Genomic DNA, 17443 nt, shown 5'->3' on the forward strand with positions numbered 1-17443 from the left:
TGGGGGAAGAATGATGTTTGTCTGCTTCTTATGAATCTACAGCCGCTAGCTCAGCATAAAAACTGGAACAGGGTGAAAACGCTAGTCTGGATCCGTCAAGATGTAACAAAATCTTTCTGATGTTCCTTGAATATGTTTTGACTTTGCAGTTTATTTCCCTGCTCCGGTATGAGGTGAAGCAATCTGATCACCTTCTGCTGTGATTGGGCAACTACCCTTTCTATCTCCCCCTCTCAGGCTAATCCATCAGAGCCAATATATAGCTGCGGTGGTGATAGCAGGTCAGGACATGTCAGCTGATAGCATATTGACAGAACTGGTGCAGCTGTGAGCCCTGCTCTCTCCCTCTTTACTTGTCGGATGATATGAAATGAAATCAGCTTCATATCACATGCTGCCATAAATCAAGCTGGAAGTAGCTCCATCCCCCGGAGCGATCCCAAAGTGGAGGCGTCAGTGAGTGTGTGAGTGCTTGTGCCACCGAGTTGATCTACCAACATGCAGGAAACCCTGTTGACCAACCTGTCCGTATGCAAAGATAGTGGCATTGTATCCCTCCAAGCAGCCCTCGATAAGAGTCTCGGTGCAGTGCGTGTAGATGCTCTCCTGCTGGGTTTCTATATCAAAGACGTGGTCGTAGGTGAAGGCCTTGTCCTTACCCAGGAACACCTGCGGCTCCCCGGGCATCACATACGTACAGATGTGGCAGCCCTCGATCTTCTCCTTGGCCTGCTGAGGACGGATCCTGGTGAACAGAAGGAGACAGAGAATGGGAGGTTTTTAAAAGCCCAACATAACTCTAGATTTATATATAACTTTCAGCTTCGCGGGGAAAGAAACATCTAGCCCTCAGGCCTTTCAAGGACATTTCCTAATTGTTTTCAAAACTTATAAAGCCTAAGTGTGACTTTTTTTAATTCTCAGACTTTTCAGATATTCAAGGCCCTTGGCAGCTCTGGTGTGTGGATGTGTGTGAGAGGGAGGCAGAGCGGAGCTGTCTGTGCATGCATCTAAAGCCCGATCAAGAATTTGTCTTACGTTGTTTTACAGGTTGGCTGGTAAGAAATGTAAGTGAGTACAAGGCAGCTAATATTTTCACTGAGCTGCAGGCAGATGAGTGCTGCTTCTGTGCAGTGTGTGCGTGTGTGTGTGTGTGTGTGTGTGTGTGTGTGTGTGTGTGTGTGTGTGTGAATATGAAGGACCACGCAGCGCCAACATCATCCAGCAGCCGCCGTACACAGTACAGTGCCCTTACTGTTCACCAGAGAGAGAGAGCGAGAGAGAGAGAGAGAGCTCTGGGTAAACAGTCCCACCCTGGATTTCATTAAGGAATCACTTTGTTTACCTTAGTGCAAATAAACACAGTTATTATGTAATTTCCTCCCATGATTCACCTCTGCCTCCCATCACTGAACTCACTGTCCACCTGAAGAGGAAGTGGAAATATTGGATGGAATTATATGGACGTATTAGAAGCATTAAAATATGGGAAAAATATGAAGCTTTGATGGAATAATTTGAGGATTATATACAGAAAAAGATAAAACTGAAATACAATAAATAATATTTGATATGAATATTGGGGGGGAAAAGGACATTTCCTGCTGGGATACATTTTGTAAGCACTACATTTATTTATCTAAGGCTACAGTCATAATGGACCTAGATAAATGAGAATTACTATGGAAAATAAATTAACAACAACCTGAGAATCTCAGCACAGTATTGACATAAATGGCTGCTTTTGTTGCTCTCTGCTGGCAGGCATTACATTTGAGAGAGTGTGTTATTGTGGCACTTTGCATGCAGTTTGCATTTTGTGTGTGTGACAGCTGTAGGATGGTTGCTCAAAGACTCAAGATCGACGTTCACGCCAATAAAACAGGATCTGTGCATTTATTGTACAAAAGTAGCATGGGGGCTAGTCAGTACACACACAGTGGCAGGCTTTCTCCCAGTAGTTTCAGTAAAAGCAAAAAGTGAAATATTCAAAATGTGTACCCACTGAAACAAAAGTCATGTTATTACTAACATGAAATGTCTCACCCTTTTTTTATATGTAAATATAAGCATAGTGCACATCCGCTAAAAAGAATTATTTTCACGTTGGTAGGCTAACGTTACTCATTAAGTGGAGTCAATAAAAGTATTGTACAAAAGAACATCACAATTAACAATGAATACACACAGGCTGTCTATCGGTCCTCTGCAGGGAATCAGAAAATATGCAAATGAGGGTCTTATTTAACAAATGCATGGTCATAGTTACATTAACATGCAGTTTAAGACAGAATAAAACCACTTTTAAACATGCTAGCTTAACCAAATGAAAAAGAAAAGTCTACACATTTTACAGGGAATTTGAAACTACAGGTAGCCAAGGAATTTATTACTTGCAGATAACCTGGAATAAAAGTCATAAAGTCAATACTCGTGAATTTTGACTTTATAGCAGCAAATACCGCACAGGTTTTAAGAATGGTCACCAAAAATAAAAATTACACGAACAACATATGGACTCAGCTACATGTGCACTACTTTTTGTGTGTGCTGGCATGAAAAGAAAAGGCTAACATTCATCACAGCAAGAGTCTATTGTACTGCTGTGTGTATGTGTGTGTTTGTGTGTCAGATCCCAGGTATTTAGCATACTCTATCTGGGATTACAGCCCTGATGGAAAAAAGAAGACAGAGCCAGGGAGGAACCACTGGATCCAGCCTTGAGGAGAAACTGTACACCTGCAGAGCATGACTGTCAGCTTTGTGTTATGGACAGCAGAATTACCCATTTATACAATTAATGATAGATGTAATGTCAGTCTTTCATTATTGACAGCAAAAGCAGATGAAACTAGATATATGGTCCTACAATTGCAGCGTTATAATTTTGCTTATAATCTTCCTTTGTCAACAGGATTTTCTAATCTTCATGTCATGTTGTCATGAGTAGATTTATCATTATACCAATACTAGAATTTCTGGGGGAAATGTAGCTAGCATTCACGTGAAAAATACCCTAACTTGACAAGACTATCAAATCACATGGGCCAATTTATGCGCATATGGATGAATGGATTTTTTGATATCACATGAATGGATTATAATATTAGAAAATATTTTATTACATTGTTTAATTTACAGGAGCAGAACTTGGACTCATGGAATTCCAAGAAATAAACTGACCCTTTATTTCAGAACCTTTTCATCTGCTCAGTATAATCCTTTAAGTACCTACAATTTTGAGTTAGCAAAAACATGCCTATTTACTTTCCTTTACTTTACTTGCCAGGCTGCGTTTAGGCTTGTTTGAGATATCCTCTGAGGGAAATATCTGGCTACTAAATGCTCCTATGTTGACCAGCTAGTGGCTCACTTTTTTTGTTTGTTGCTGTGCGGGTAAAGTTAAGTTATGTGAGCTTTTTTGCTGAAAGCAGCTGCCTGTTGCATCTGGAAATGATGATGATGATGATGATGAAAGCAGTGATAGTGAAACAAAATATTAAAGTTTTGGGCCTTAAAACTAAAACAATGAGCTGAGAGATGCTGAGAAAGCGTCGTAGAGCAGAGGGGAACTGTAGAGTTGGTTGATAAGTCTCTGTGGGTTTGTCATTATGAGCGTCCCCTTTTGGATTAACACAAAATAATTTGACACATTGTTAACATAAAAGTATAAATAAGAGCAGCTTTAAGTTTTATTACAGTGGTTATCACAAATGTCCATAACAGAGGCTTTTTTAGCCTGTAAAACTGACGTATACTGTAACAGTCAGTGTGGTTAGGTCATCTGAGGAGGATGTGATTTACTGGTAGGATGGTTTAGGGCTTCACAGGACGGAATCTGCATTAATCCCTTTGGCCACCTTCCCAAAATTTGACAGAGAGCCATTACTGTAATCCAGAGCAACAACGGAGGCACTCACTGCTGCTTACATTAAGGGCATTAAGTCACTGTGTCATTGCTCAACTTGAAAGAAGTGTAACGTAATGCCGATAACAACATCAGATATCAAATGTAGATAAAGTGAAATTCTGTTAAGTTTATAATAAGTCAGTGGTTGCTAGTTCCATAGAAGAACCAAGGGAAACAAGTATGTATAAGTGTAGCCCCATCTCGAATAAATGCCCAGTCTTCTGATTGTGTTCATCGCCACAGTGCGACACAATGTTTGTTTTGTGTGACATCCCCAGGGTCCTCCATACATAGAGGGACAGACGGGTGGGCTGAAGAAGAAAATGAATGCCTGAGAAAATGTTAGACATAAAGAGAAAGGAAGAGGATAAAAAAGAGAAAAAGACTAGGGATAGTGGTTACAGCCCAGACAAAACACTGATGACAGTCCTCGCATTAGGAGGCGACCACAGTCCATCCAGTGAAACAGACCTATTATCTGTCTGCGTAATGATGGTCTTTCGCATTACAAGGTCGTCAGACAGAACTGGTTCAGCCCTCAGAAACTCTTTATTTCAAAGTACTAAAAGGGACCAATGTTAAGACTTCCCAACATTGTCAAATTGATTGTGACACCTTGTTTTTATCAATGTACTCCAAAGAAACCAGACCTTGAGGAAGATGTAAATCCTTTACCTCACGTTACAATCCTGCAAAATCCGACATTACTTTAAATGACATTGTTTTCTATACATTAATCATTTCTACAATTCTTGTGCATGACAGTATCCTTAAGGTACGGGGGTGTTCTGACCGAAATGCTAATGGTAGCATGCTAACATTCTCACAACAAGCCCCAAGGAACTGAGCTGGGATTGACACTATTTCTGTGTAGTTGCTGCACGGGGTATTGCAACTTCAACGTCACTGAACTTTGGAATCGGATGCCAATCTTGCACCAGGACGGCCCTGAAAAGATTCTCAGAACACTAAGTAAATGAATGAAAGCCAATGGCTGACTTAAAAATAGAGAGTTATTCTAAAAACTGATAAAATGGTTTGTAAATTGCTGATGGTGTGTAACAGATCTCAAATAAATAAAAGGTCAGGTATGTCTTATCCTTACATTAAGGATGTTTGAGCACTGTGGTTACAATGAACCTCTATTTTGAGTATTTTTTTGAATGTGTGTGTATAAACAACTGCATGTTCTGGCATCACACGTCTGGTCTAACTGTAAACAGGTTGAAGGATAAGCTCGGTGTGAAGCCCGTCCTGCTGGTGTATTATTAGTGTGACTGACTTTGGCTGTGATTATGATCTGGCAGGCTTCACTCCCGGGGTTCAACTCAAAACACTCCTTTCTCCTGGTGGAATAAGGGCTGCCCTTCAGCACCGTGGAGACTAACAGCCCTAATCCACCGTCTAGAGTGGCACACGCAGGCTCCTCTCAGGCTATATTTCTCCAGGAAATTTAACTCCGCCACTTCCTAAATGTGCACGATCACACACACTCATCATACACACAAGCTCGCACATAGAAGAACATGCCTCGACACTTTCGTACTCTTGTACATGCATCGTCAATGATTTAGGGAGTCGTTCACAAAATGTAATAAGGGCAATAGTTGTTTAATTACATTGTGCAGCGGCTTAATCATCCTTTGGTTTAATTCAAAATTGGTTTGTGATTTTTAGGCCTGCTTCAGAGTTTGCTTTATTGCATATAATATATTTGTGTTGTATATTGAGGTGAGATTTTACTATAATTACTATTAGCAATCACATGTGAAAATCCCCATTCACAGGTACACACACACACAGAGAGAGAGAGAGAGAGAGAGAGAGAGAGAGAGAGAGAGAGAGAGAGAGAGAGAGAGAGAGAGAGAGAGAGAGAATCAGGGGCCCCCCAGGCCAAGTGAAAACCTTTGTGTAATAACCGCTCCACACATTAATCTGCAATGACAGTTTCAGGAGGGAATGCTGAGAAGAAAACTACTAAGAAGTTCCAGAGTGGAGAGGATTAGAGAGATACTCTTAAATAGAGAACTTTGGAGGATATGCCACTACGCACTTTGCATTACAACATAAAGATTTTTGTTGTTTTATCTCTTGAATAAATACACAATCTAGGAAGGATTTGGATGGATGGTACAGGAGGTGGCCGAACAACTCAAAATAGCAAAAACAAACCACTCACATATGATTAGTTTACATTTGGACAGCTTGGAAAATATGCTCATTCGCTGTATTGCCAAGATTATGATGAGTAGATTGATATCACATTCACGGCTGTCCGTTCAATATGCAGCTGTACCGTTGAGAGTGAGAAGTGTCCTGGGTTCAACACGCAACTTTTCACTGTTATGAGTACACCATCCGAGTACTCATAGTACTCATAGTAGAACTGCGTTTTGCCATACTTGCCAGTGTAAAAGCAATTATGCACTCAAAATAGCAAGTATTCAACCCCTGCCAAGGAAGCAATGAAGCACAATTCCCAAAATGTTGAACTAGCATTGATTTAAGCTGCCATAAACTCTAAAAACATAAAATAATAGATAAATGGAAGCACAATTTCACTCTAAATTGAATAGAGCTCAGATAGCTTGTTAGCTTGTGGCCAGAAGTGCATATTAGCTTCTACAAGAAAATGCTAACTGTGCTAGCTAGCTGTTTACACGATGGCTGCCAGTGTCAAATGACTTAAGATTACTAATATTACAAATGTTAAATTGTAATTTAAGGATAGGAAAACCTGTTGAAGAAAGAGTGACTTTTTAGTTGACTTTTTTTTAGCCAGAGTGACAAACAATGACTTAGCATGTAGAGGTGTTATTCCAATTTAACCACAGTTATAGAGGTAAACTGAGCAGCTCTTTAGCACAGTGCAGTAAGACACTGTGACTGGCACTGACTGGTGTGAGGAGGTACAGTTCACTGAACCTTTCTAAGAGATGAAAGGGGGGAAATATACATATACCTATTCACACACAATATTACTGTACAGACAGGGACACACAGAGAGGGGCTTTGTCGGCCCCCCCCTCATGTGACAGGTCCTGTTAGGGCCCCGCTCTCAGTCTCATTACTGCGATTACAGCGACAGCCTGAGAAACAGTGGGCTCCTCGTGCACACACATGCACATGCTTAACCAGAGAAAAGCCAGACATCATACGCCGTCGGTCTTGGGGGGGTCAGTTAAACTGATGAAAATGAAAAAAAATCTCAACTAGTTTCAGAATTTAGTCAGTCACAAATGATCAGATAACTCTCCTATTCAAACTAGCGAACAGGGATGCGACTTGCTAAATGCACACGCTGCAAAACACTGAAAAAGACAACTACGAACGCGCAAAAAAAGTCACACAAAACCTCATCCTGGCAATAAGAATGGATACACAATAAGATAATAAATAATAATACCCCTCTGCTGATCTACAGTAATGATCAACAAACAACTGATGTGGAGATGCTGATAAAAAAAAGAAAGGAGATGAGTCAGTCCATCAGCACCGTGCTGCTGCTCTCATCCTTCCTGAAACTTATAGGCAATCGAATCACTTGCTGACATCACTGCTCCTGACAATCAGCCAATCAAATCGCTCCCCAGGGATGGCAGCAACAAAGCCTGTAATCTAATTTCTGGTTTAGTGTAGAGGGTCAAACGCCGTGTGCAGCTGGCAGAAGCACTACCGAGTGATTCAGCAGAAACAGGGAGGAACATCTGAGCCCACAAGGCAGCAGACAACAAGACTATTTTCTCACACTGCTACCAGCACACTGACTCATCACCTGACCTCATCTTGTGAAGTCACATATTTTGGGATTTTTCCCTTTTAAATTCAAATCCAGATTTGTTTCAATGTCATGTAAAATAATCTGTTTGCATCACGCATTGCCTGCTTTATCCCTAAACTGGCCTACTTTTGCAATAAAAGGACCAGTTCAACCTATTATTCATGCAGAATATACAATTATTTATATATTTAATTAATATATATATATATATTTTATATATTTCACATTAATGTATATTTATGATATTAATAATATATTTATATTTTTTGTATTTATGTATTTTGTTAATCACTTGCAGCATCTATCTAGCATATGATCTTTAAGATGTGTGTCTTTGACATTTTGAAATTCATTATGTGCTATTCAAAGCATTTAGCAATTATTTCTAGGGATAGCCATCAGTTTAAACTTGTAAAATTACATATTCATTTTAAAACAGATTGAGTTTAAGATTTGAGGTGACTCAAATTTGGCATGAGTGGTGCAAAATGAGGCGAAGACGTGTCCGCACAAGTCGTCCCAAAATCTATCTCCGACCCACTTCCCCTTCATCTAAAATCTTCTTTGTTAGGGGCCTTTTATTATGTGCGTATAGAAGTAAAATAGGGAAATGATAAAGGAACCCTGACATTCACCTGGGAAATGTCACAGGTGAGAGTTCAAGAAGCGATGTTCTCTATCTTAGAGCTCGTAATGTGCAGCCGAAGGAAAAGTTTCGATAACAACTGAGGCTCAGCAGCTGAAGAATGTCTGCAAGTGTTTTGATGTAGATACGAGTGGACTGTAGTCCTCTGAGGTGCCTTAACTGTGGGCTGGTGCTATCCAACAGAGGCTAATGAGGGGCCACACACACACACACACACACACACACACACACACACACACACACACACACACACACACACACACACACACACACACACACACACACACACACACACACACACACACACACACACACACACACACAGAGAGAGAGATAGTAATCCTTCTTGAAGTCGTCAGAGGCCTCTGTTGTAAAGCTTCACTCTAGTTGTAGCACTGCAAGAACGCCTTCAGGTACACTGTTACGCTTATATAACAATATGCACACACACACACACACACACACACACACACACACACACACACACACACACACACACACACACACACACACACGGACACACACACACACACACACACACACACACACACACACACACACACACACGGACAGTTCTTTTATAGTACATCTGGCAGCAGGTGCACTTACATATTTGTATTTGTCTGCTGACCGCCGTCTAATGGCCGCCCAGAGCAAGACGATGAGTGAGGAGACACAGAAGTGATGGAAAGACGTAGATAAAAGCGAGAGTAGACCTCATGGACAGAGAAAAATGGCCCTGACAAAATGAGAGACTACCTCTTTACCCCACTACAACAGAGTAGGACAGTCTTTCCATTGTCTAGCAGCTGCTCTTGACATCAAGAGCCACTTCATCACTCTCTTCAGTGTACTTCTGTAAGCACCAAGCTCAAACACGTCTTCAACCTGTAAGTGGCTGAATTAAATTAAACTCTGCCCGGAAATGTGCAGGATTAAGAACATTGATGAATAATGCATCATGTGTGAAGAGATGAGAAGCTATCATGAAAAAGATTAAAAATGAATACGCAACATTATCTATCACAGCACTTCAACTGACTGATGAGCCAGACTACTCTGATCCACTGAACATTAATAATAATGTATTAGCATAAACTTAAAGCTCTGTGAGTAAAGAGCAAAAGGCTGTACTACTTAATGATTGATCTTCTTGTGATCAATAGAAAATTTAGGATATACTGTAAATTTTAAATCTATGTTTGTGCTTATTAGTGGAAAAATATCAGGAAAAAGCCATTAATATTTCCTTTTTTCAAGTGATAACATAGTGACAAAACTCAATAAAAAAAATAGCAAATAACCATTTGGCATCTTGCTTATCTCAGTTTACTATAACATTGCAAAATCCACTAATTATCCTATTCAGAATTAACACATGTATCATGAATTTATCAAGAGTGCAGTAGGGAAATCTGGATCATTACATGTGCTGCCAATTTAGCACAAGTGTTTATTTTTATTATGTGTTGCTCTTAAAGTAGATTTCAGCTCATTATCTGACCAGGATGCATCCTTGATACCATCCGGTTGGTGAGAAAACCCACACCAGTTAACAGGAAGTGATGGAGACGTATGACAAAGACCTTGAATCTGTCGTTTCTGTCAGACTCCACTGTGAAAAACAGCGAGGCAGTGATGTCACAGAGGGCATTTGGGATCGAGGCCAGGAAAAAATCAAGACAGGGTCAAGAGAGTGTTCTGCTGACTCAGGATTTCAGTTCCCCCCCTCTCTCTTTCTCTTGTTTAGATGGCTGACTGACCGGTGTTCATTCACAAGGCCATCGCCTACCACCCCGAGCTTTGAAAGGACCCGCGGTTACCATAGTGACGGCTAAAACAGGCTGCCACGGGGGAATTCTGACTGGGTCCTTGATCACAGCTCTGACTGCTTCCTGGGTCAAAGGTTGCTGGGAAGGAAAGGAGGGAGAGGTTGACGGTGGCACAGGATGGTGGCTGTCAGGAGAGGGCGTATGAGGATAACACATGCACGCACGCACACCACTGGTCACCAGCACCTCCAGCTTAATAGAAACGAGGACAGTTCAGCCCACTCATGGCACACTTGGGACTTAAGATAGGAAAGTAGGGGAAGATGGCAAAAATCATGTTTTGCATAATGGTAGGAGGTGGAATAAGCCTGGTTTTACCAAACAGTTACACCAGTTATAGTTCAAATCTTTTATTAGTAAAAAATAAAATCCATATTGAATTAACCTTCGCCTAGTTAGACAGAAGTTATTGAATAACTCAGTAAGAGCAATATCACATGACAGCAGCTGGCAGATGGCTTGCAGCATGCTTTGCTTTTGTGTCTCAGTTCCCTTGAGTTGGTTCATGAATATTTATCACGACTATGCTTGGACGGACACGGGTTCATGCACAAACACACACATATGAGCACACATAATGCTTTTGTATCATGGCAGCAGGCGCACAGCCTTTGCCCTCAAACATAAACCACAAAGGTCAAGAAGGTGGGACTTGTGTCTGACAGACACGTGAGACGAGCCAATAGCAGGTAGATAGTCCGGATGTTAGTGAAGGAGTAAAGTTGGTGACAGCGTCCAGGTTGCATTTTCCAGATTCACTAACCTGCAGCATGTGTGATGTGGAAGTGTAAGCGTCTAATTAAAGAGTAAGCTCTCTCTGTTTGCGACTTCAACAGTACGAAACCTGATCCCTCACCGCCGGCTCTTAATTATTAAAGCTTCACTTCAAGGATATTGGCATACTAATAAGTCATTTGAGTGGCTCCTTCAGGCAAAGTCTGTAACATGAGTTACTTCCTGGATAAATCGTTAACTTCCTGTATTGTTTTATCATGCTGTATGGGACGAGATAAACATATGCGAACGCATGTACTACGGATGGGATGTTACATAAGGAAAGAGATCTGGAACACATTCACACATGGGGATAACCCAGTAAAGACCAACTGTGTGTGTGTGTGTGTGTGTGTGTGTGTGTGTGTGTGTGTGTGTGTGTGTGTGTGTGTGTGTGTGTGTGTGTGTGTGTGTGTGTGTTTGCTGAATCATCCAACAATGTGCTACTGAAGTGACCCATCTGTACGCTGTCAGGCGTGTTAATCGTCAAAAACCACAGATGCCAGCAGAGCACACACATCTGATAATCTAACTGAAGACCCATCAAGAGGAAAGTACACTTCTACAGAGCAAATAGACTTTTGAGCGACATCATCTTTCCAGTTATAAATCAATATGACAACAACAAAAAATCCCAGAAACACCTTCCCTCTGTTCAGGCTCCAGACCCCGTTTCTCTCTTGTTCTGCCTCAAAAAAAAGAATAAAGAAGCATTTCATCGCTCTGGACATGTTGGGATGGGGGATTAGGAACTTGCTAACAGACAGCATTAGCCTCACAGGCTCAGACAGGTACTGGTTGGCAACCTGCTAGCTGATTACTGCAAACACACACACGCACACGCACACGCACACACACACACACACACACACACACACACACACACACACACACACACACACACACACACACACACACACACACACACACACACACAACTAAACTATTACAGAGCCTTTCAGATGCTCTGAAGTTCAGGTTCAGGTTCACCACAAGCTCCAAATAATTACAATGTTGCCACAGCGATTAATCAAGCTGAAAACACCAACACGGAGCTGCCGTTTGATGTTCAAAGGGATGAAATGGGTGATTTAATAGCAGATGAAAAGGTGTGACTGACTTCCAAAGATTATTAAGGGAAAATTGATGAAACCTCAAATAAAAAACACAGTTCTCTTAAGGAACCATTGTCATCGGCTTGATATAATTTGCTATGATGTATATTGTAAAATCGCAGCTGAATAAAACACGTTAGCTAGTGTGTGATTGTGTGCCCATAAAGCTCAAATATCTGCAGGTTACGGCCACACCTAGAATCAGCTGAGCACAGACACAGTACTTAGTGTGCATAATCATGCATGTGAGCATATAAAAGAAGGTTACGTTTAGTTCAGTCGGCATTTATTCATTCTTGACCAAGATGTTAACACAACATTGACATATTTGTCACCTTATAAACAGTTACATCAGGCTGACTCAAAGCAACATTAGCATAAGCTCGTAGTCATGTTTCTGAACACAGGTCAACCAACTCCTGAGGGAAATATCTGGCTCTTTAGCAGCTAGCTGCTAACTTGGGCTGTCTGGTTGGGAAGTCTGCTTATTGTGTGTTCATTGGAACTTTTTCTCAGAAAACATTTACCTTGGCATTGCCCATGCTGGTTCACTGGTGTGGCCTTTTAGGACACTTGAGTAGAAATGCCATTGTTAATGTTATCAGCCTGGGCTTCTCTTACTTTAAGTCCAAATGTCTGCTGTGGAAATGGTCTCTACTCACTCATACAAATAGGCACACAGCGTATACAGGAAGATTAAGGAGCTCTGAGAGCTTGCGGGTAAGGTCTCAGTGACAGGAAGCAGATCACCTTGTGTGTGTGTGTGTGTGTGTGTGTGTGTGTGTGTGTGTGTGTGTGTGTGTGTGTGTGTGTGTGTGTGTGTGTGTGTGTGTGTGTAAAACGAGGGATGAGTGACAAAGCACTTTCAGGTGCCACAGCTGACCTCAGAGGAGGCTCTGAATGCTGACTCGTTCTCCAATCAGACCCTGACTCAGGAATAAAGATCTTTGCCACTGCAAAACAAGTATTGCGTATAGTTCTGTGGTGTCACATGAGACTGTGCTGGTTCAGAACAACTGATAAATCAATTCCCATCAAATGAATGAGTGATGAGAATAATAGAGGAAAGAAGGACAAATACATGAAAGAAAAACCCGGGATCATCAATGGAACTAAAGGTGAAACCCAGCTGGCAAACAAGACAACAGAGCTCTACAAATAATGAATGAAGCCTGAGCTTTCTAAGAAGATACAAAAGCAGGTAGTTTCCATTCAAAGACACAAACACACACTAACACACACACACACACACACTTTCTGTAGCCGTTTCTGTGGCAAAACTTCTTTGGAACTTGTCTACTGTAAACCAGAAAAGCAACTTGACTTAACAAGGAAGCCAGACAAATGAAATCTTATTGATGAGACTCTATGGAACTGAAGAACCAGAGTGCATGATGGGATGTGCTGACCGATATCGTTTATTATCTATGACAGAGAGAGAGAGAGAGAGAGAGAGAGAGAGAGAGAGAGAGAGAGGAGAGAGAGAGAGAGAGAGAGAGGCGGTAAACAGAGTCCTCGGTCAAAGTCTGAATGCACAATAACAAGCCGAGGCAGAGAGAGGGAAGAGAAACGTGATATGGGAACAAGCCTTTGTCCTCTCTGCTCCACCGATCCGGCTCACATGACGTTTCAGGTGGTCTTTTCAACACACAAACACACACACACACAAACACACACACACAAACACACACACAGAAAAGCACTTGTCCCTGAGTTTGGCTGCCGCCCTGTCATGTCGCTCCATTGATGTCTGAAGGTTTTCTGTTCCACACACTACAAACTCTTCTGAGAAATGCCGATAAGAGTGGCGGCCAGACGGTGTCTATCTCAGCTTGTCTGCTGCCATGTACGCAGATAGGCCGAGGGGGTCAAGGGTCAGATCGGTTTGATGCAGCAAACTGACTGAAACCCAACACACAACACACTGTAAATGTAAAATACCTGGAAAACAATCAAATACAGTCATCACTTAAACGTTCAGTGCACATATCTGCCTTGTAACAACCTGTATGTGGCTACCAAAATAATTGAACCTTATATTAAAAAATAAATAATGCTGTTGTTGTGCCTGAAGGTGACACACTGTCAGGGGGAGAGTTACAGGCTTTTCCTTAGTGTAATCCCTCAGCGTGACTTCATTCATAAATCCACTACACAGCATGCACAGGCATTAACAAAAGAGCTCATGTGATTATGGGCCACTGCTCTTTATATACATGTGTAAATCATGCAATGAGCATTAAAGTGCAGGGGTATGGAGGAGAGAACATGTGGCTTCAAAATAAAAGCATATCTAGGGAAGGAGGGGTATTGTTTTGGAGGAGTAGAAGAAGAATGGCAGCAGAGGACGACATGTGCATGATTGTAGCAGGTGTGAGCATCTTCTGAGAGGAGGTCCGCCGCTGCATCCTTACCTCAGGGCGACGCGCACCGAGCTCTCATCCGGCCCAACGCTCATGCTGTCGCCGGTGGATAGTCCAGACCAGTCCGCTTTATAAATAGCTCGATTCCCCCTTTCTCCTTTATCCTCTTACGAGACAAGAGGAGCGCCGTGGTCTGGTCTGCCCTCCCTCCAGGAGAAAGCGCTTCTCACCGCCTCCTCCTCGCCATGTTTTATGAGATGGAGCAGCTAATTCTGGTGGGATTTTTGTTCGTTTGCCATATTCGTCCGGTAGAAATGTGCTTCGGGATCCCGCCGGTGGTCACCTCTCCAGAGGCATCGTCTCTGCTCTACCGGGGCAGAGAGTGACGTGCGTGTGTGTGTGTGTGTGTGTGTGTGTGTGTGTGTGTGCACGAGCTGGGATCCACTTGGCGTGAGACTCTCGAGACGGAGGACGTAACCAAACTCCTCCTTCTTCTCCTGAGCGAGACCAATCCAATGGGGGGATAACCTGACCAATTAACTCAAGAGACATAATAATAATAATAATAATAATAATAATAATAATAATAATAATAATAATAATAATAATAATAATAATAATAATAATAATAATAATAATAGTAATAATAGTAATAATAATAATAATAATAATAATAATAATAATAATAATAATAATAATAATAATAATAATAATAATAATAATAATAATAATAATAATAATAATAATAATAATAATAATAATAGTAATAATAATAATAATAATAATAATAATAATAATAGTAATAATAATAATAATAATAATAATAATAATAATAATAGTAATAATAATAATAATAATAATAATAATAGTAATAATAATAATAGTAATAATAATAATAATAATAATAATAATAATAATATAGAAATGTTGATGGCTGGATACTATTATGTTATGTTGTAGTATCTGTTATGAAAATATTATATTCATTAATGAACAAATAATGTTTTCAACTAAAGACGTTTTTTTTTTTTTTTAAAGCATTTCATGTTTTATTGGTTCTTTGTTTTGTATTTTTTGTATTCCTTTAATTTAATAAAAACGATATTTTACATAGATATTTCATGGTCACCATGCAGCCTGTTCCTTTAAGAATTATGTCAGGTGAAATGCCATAAAATGCAGGATTCATTACAGCTGTTTGTGTGCAATTCAAATGTCCTTCTGATATTTCCAATTCAAATGACACAATGAAGGTGTCATGCAAATAAAGGGACATGGCTGCCATCTTGTGGTCAATTCTTATCATTGCACTGTAGGACTGTTAAGGGTAATGTGCCTTCTTCACCAGCAGATGGCTTTACTGACTAAATTGCTGTGTCACAATTTCACACTACATACTATTTGTATGCAGTATGTATAGTACAGTATGTATAGTACTGTTTTTAAGCGTTAGTATGCAAAAAAAAAGTTAAATGGCAGAGGACAGTGTTGATTTAATTTTTTTTAGCTGTTCCTGAATCTGTTACAGGTTTATTCTTATGTTTGCTTCAGCTCTACAATGCTTCTATCAGTAATCCGTCAAATTAAAGGAGTTGTAGGAGCACACAAACCAACTACTTGGGTAATAAATAACTTGACATTCACATCTCAATGTTAAATATTCAGATGTGATAAAAACCCTGTAAAACAATCTAAGCCCTTCATCATTCATTTGAAGGTATTGAAACTTAATATGGTGTAAATTCTGTTCCAGAAAAGGATGGTGAACAAACAAACAAGGCCCATTTTTTTTTCTTTGAGGTTGCACTGTATTGTTTTTATTAACAAGAAAATACATCTTCATCTTTCCACATAAAGTGACCTTAGCACATGATTATTGAACAGATGACCTTTATGCCGATGTACCTCTCTTTGTTCTAAGGTTAAAGAATACAGATTCCTACACATGCACAATGAGATTCAAATAAAGGAGGTTCCAAAAATTCAAAATATAAAATAGTCTGGGAGCTGAACTGTAATTCTGAAGTAATTACAAAGAGTAGTAATCCCTGGCTTTGAGAACCACTGTACTCGTGGTCATGTCGTTCTGACTAACACCAACATTTCCTTCCTATTATCCCAGTTCTCACACCACATGAACAGTACATCCCAGTTCAAACACCAACACATGGCTCTGATAAAATAATGTCACATGCACAATCAACACAATTATAAAATGATCAATTATCAAACCAGAGGGTAACCTGTATGACCTAACCACATGTATTCATTGTCTTCATAACCTCAAGAGATGCTTTATCATACATAATGGATACATTCAATTTCTTACTTACAAAAGGGAAAATAGAAGGTGAACCTTTTCAGTATCAAAGTTGTGTCAGTTAGGATGTCATTACAGTATACAGCGGGGTCATGCAGCTTGGTAGGCCCCTTAGGGCCTAATTTCACTGGTAAGAAGGCTATCTTAACTGGTTTCTGAAAGGGGTAAGAAATAATGAGGTACCATTTTAAAAGATAAAATCAATGTAGATATTTTTCATCTTGTACCACTTTCAGACATGAGAAAGACACCAATGTTATTAGAATATTGTACCTGCAATAACTATTTTGGCCACTTGGGGACAGCAGAAACAAGCCTTACACTAACATGCTAGCATAAACGGAATACTAACTAGTTGATATTGCTAACTTGGTAGCAAACAATGGCCTTCTCCTCCTTCTTATGTGCAGTCTATGCTATTTACACATCCGGCAGACACAGAAAAACATTCCTTTACTTTTGTAGTCGTGTAAATCCAATATTGACTCTCCTTTTAGCGCTTGTTTGTTGAACAACCACCGAGGCTAATATCTGGCAATTTAGCTTCCACTTGCCCTATGTTTACTAGCTAGCTAGTTGATAACTTTGTCTGTTTTCTGTAATGGGCAGGTAGCACGGAGCTTGGGTTAAAACAACCTTATGTTTAGAGGAGAAATTGGAAAGAATAATCTTTAGTGAGAATATGCAGCACCAAAATATCCA

The 17443-nt window shown here is 40.3% G+C and overlaps 1 protein-coding gene across 1 annotated transcript in view; it reads right to left on the reverse strand.

The window, feature by feature from the left end:
- The window catches only part of LOC129112796 (kinesin-like protein KIF21A), a 32826-nt gene extending 18017 nt beyond the window's left edge, over window positions 1-14809 (reverse strand). Inside the window, exons 1-2 of the mRNA XM_054625030.1 lie at window positions 14473-14809; window positions 523-745 (exon numbers count right to left, since the gene is read on the reverse strand). Coding sequence (XP_054481005.1) covers window positions 523-745; window positions 14473-14516 — 267 coding nt within the window. The 5' untranslated portion in view covers window positions 14517-14809. The remainder of the gene's footprint in view (window positions 1-522; window positions 746-14472) is intronic.
- Between the last annotated feature and the right edge of the window lie 2634 nt (window positions 14810-17443).

Source organism: Anoplopoma fimbria, chromosome 23 (genome assembly GCF_027596085.1).
Source record: "Anoplopoma fimbria isolate UVic2021 breed Golden Eagle Sablefish chromosome 23, Afim_UVic_2022, whole genome shotgun sequence".
NCBI lineage: Eukaryota > Metazoa > Chordata > Actinopteri > Perciformes > Anoplopomatidae > Anoplopoma > Anoplopoma fimbria.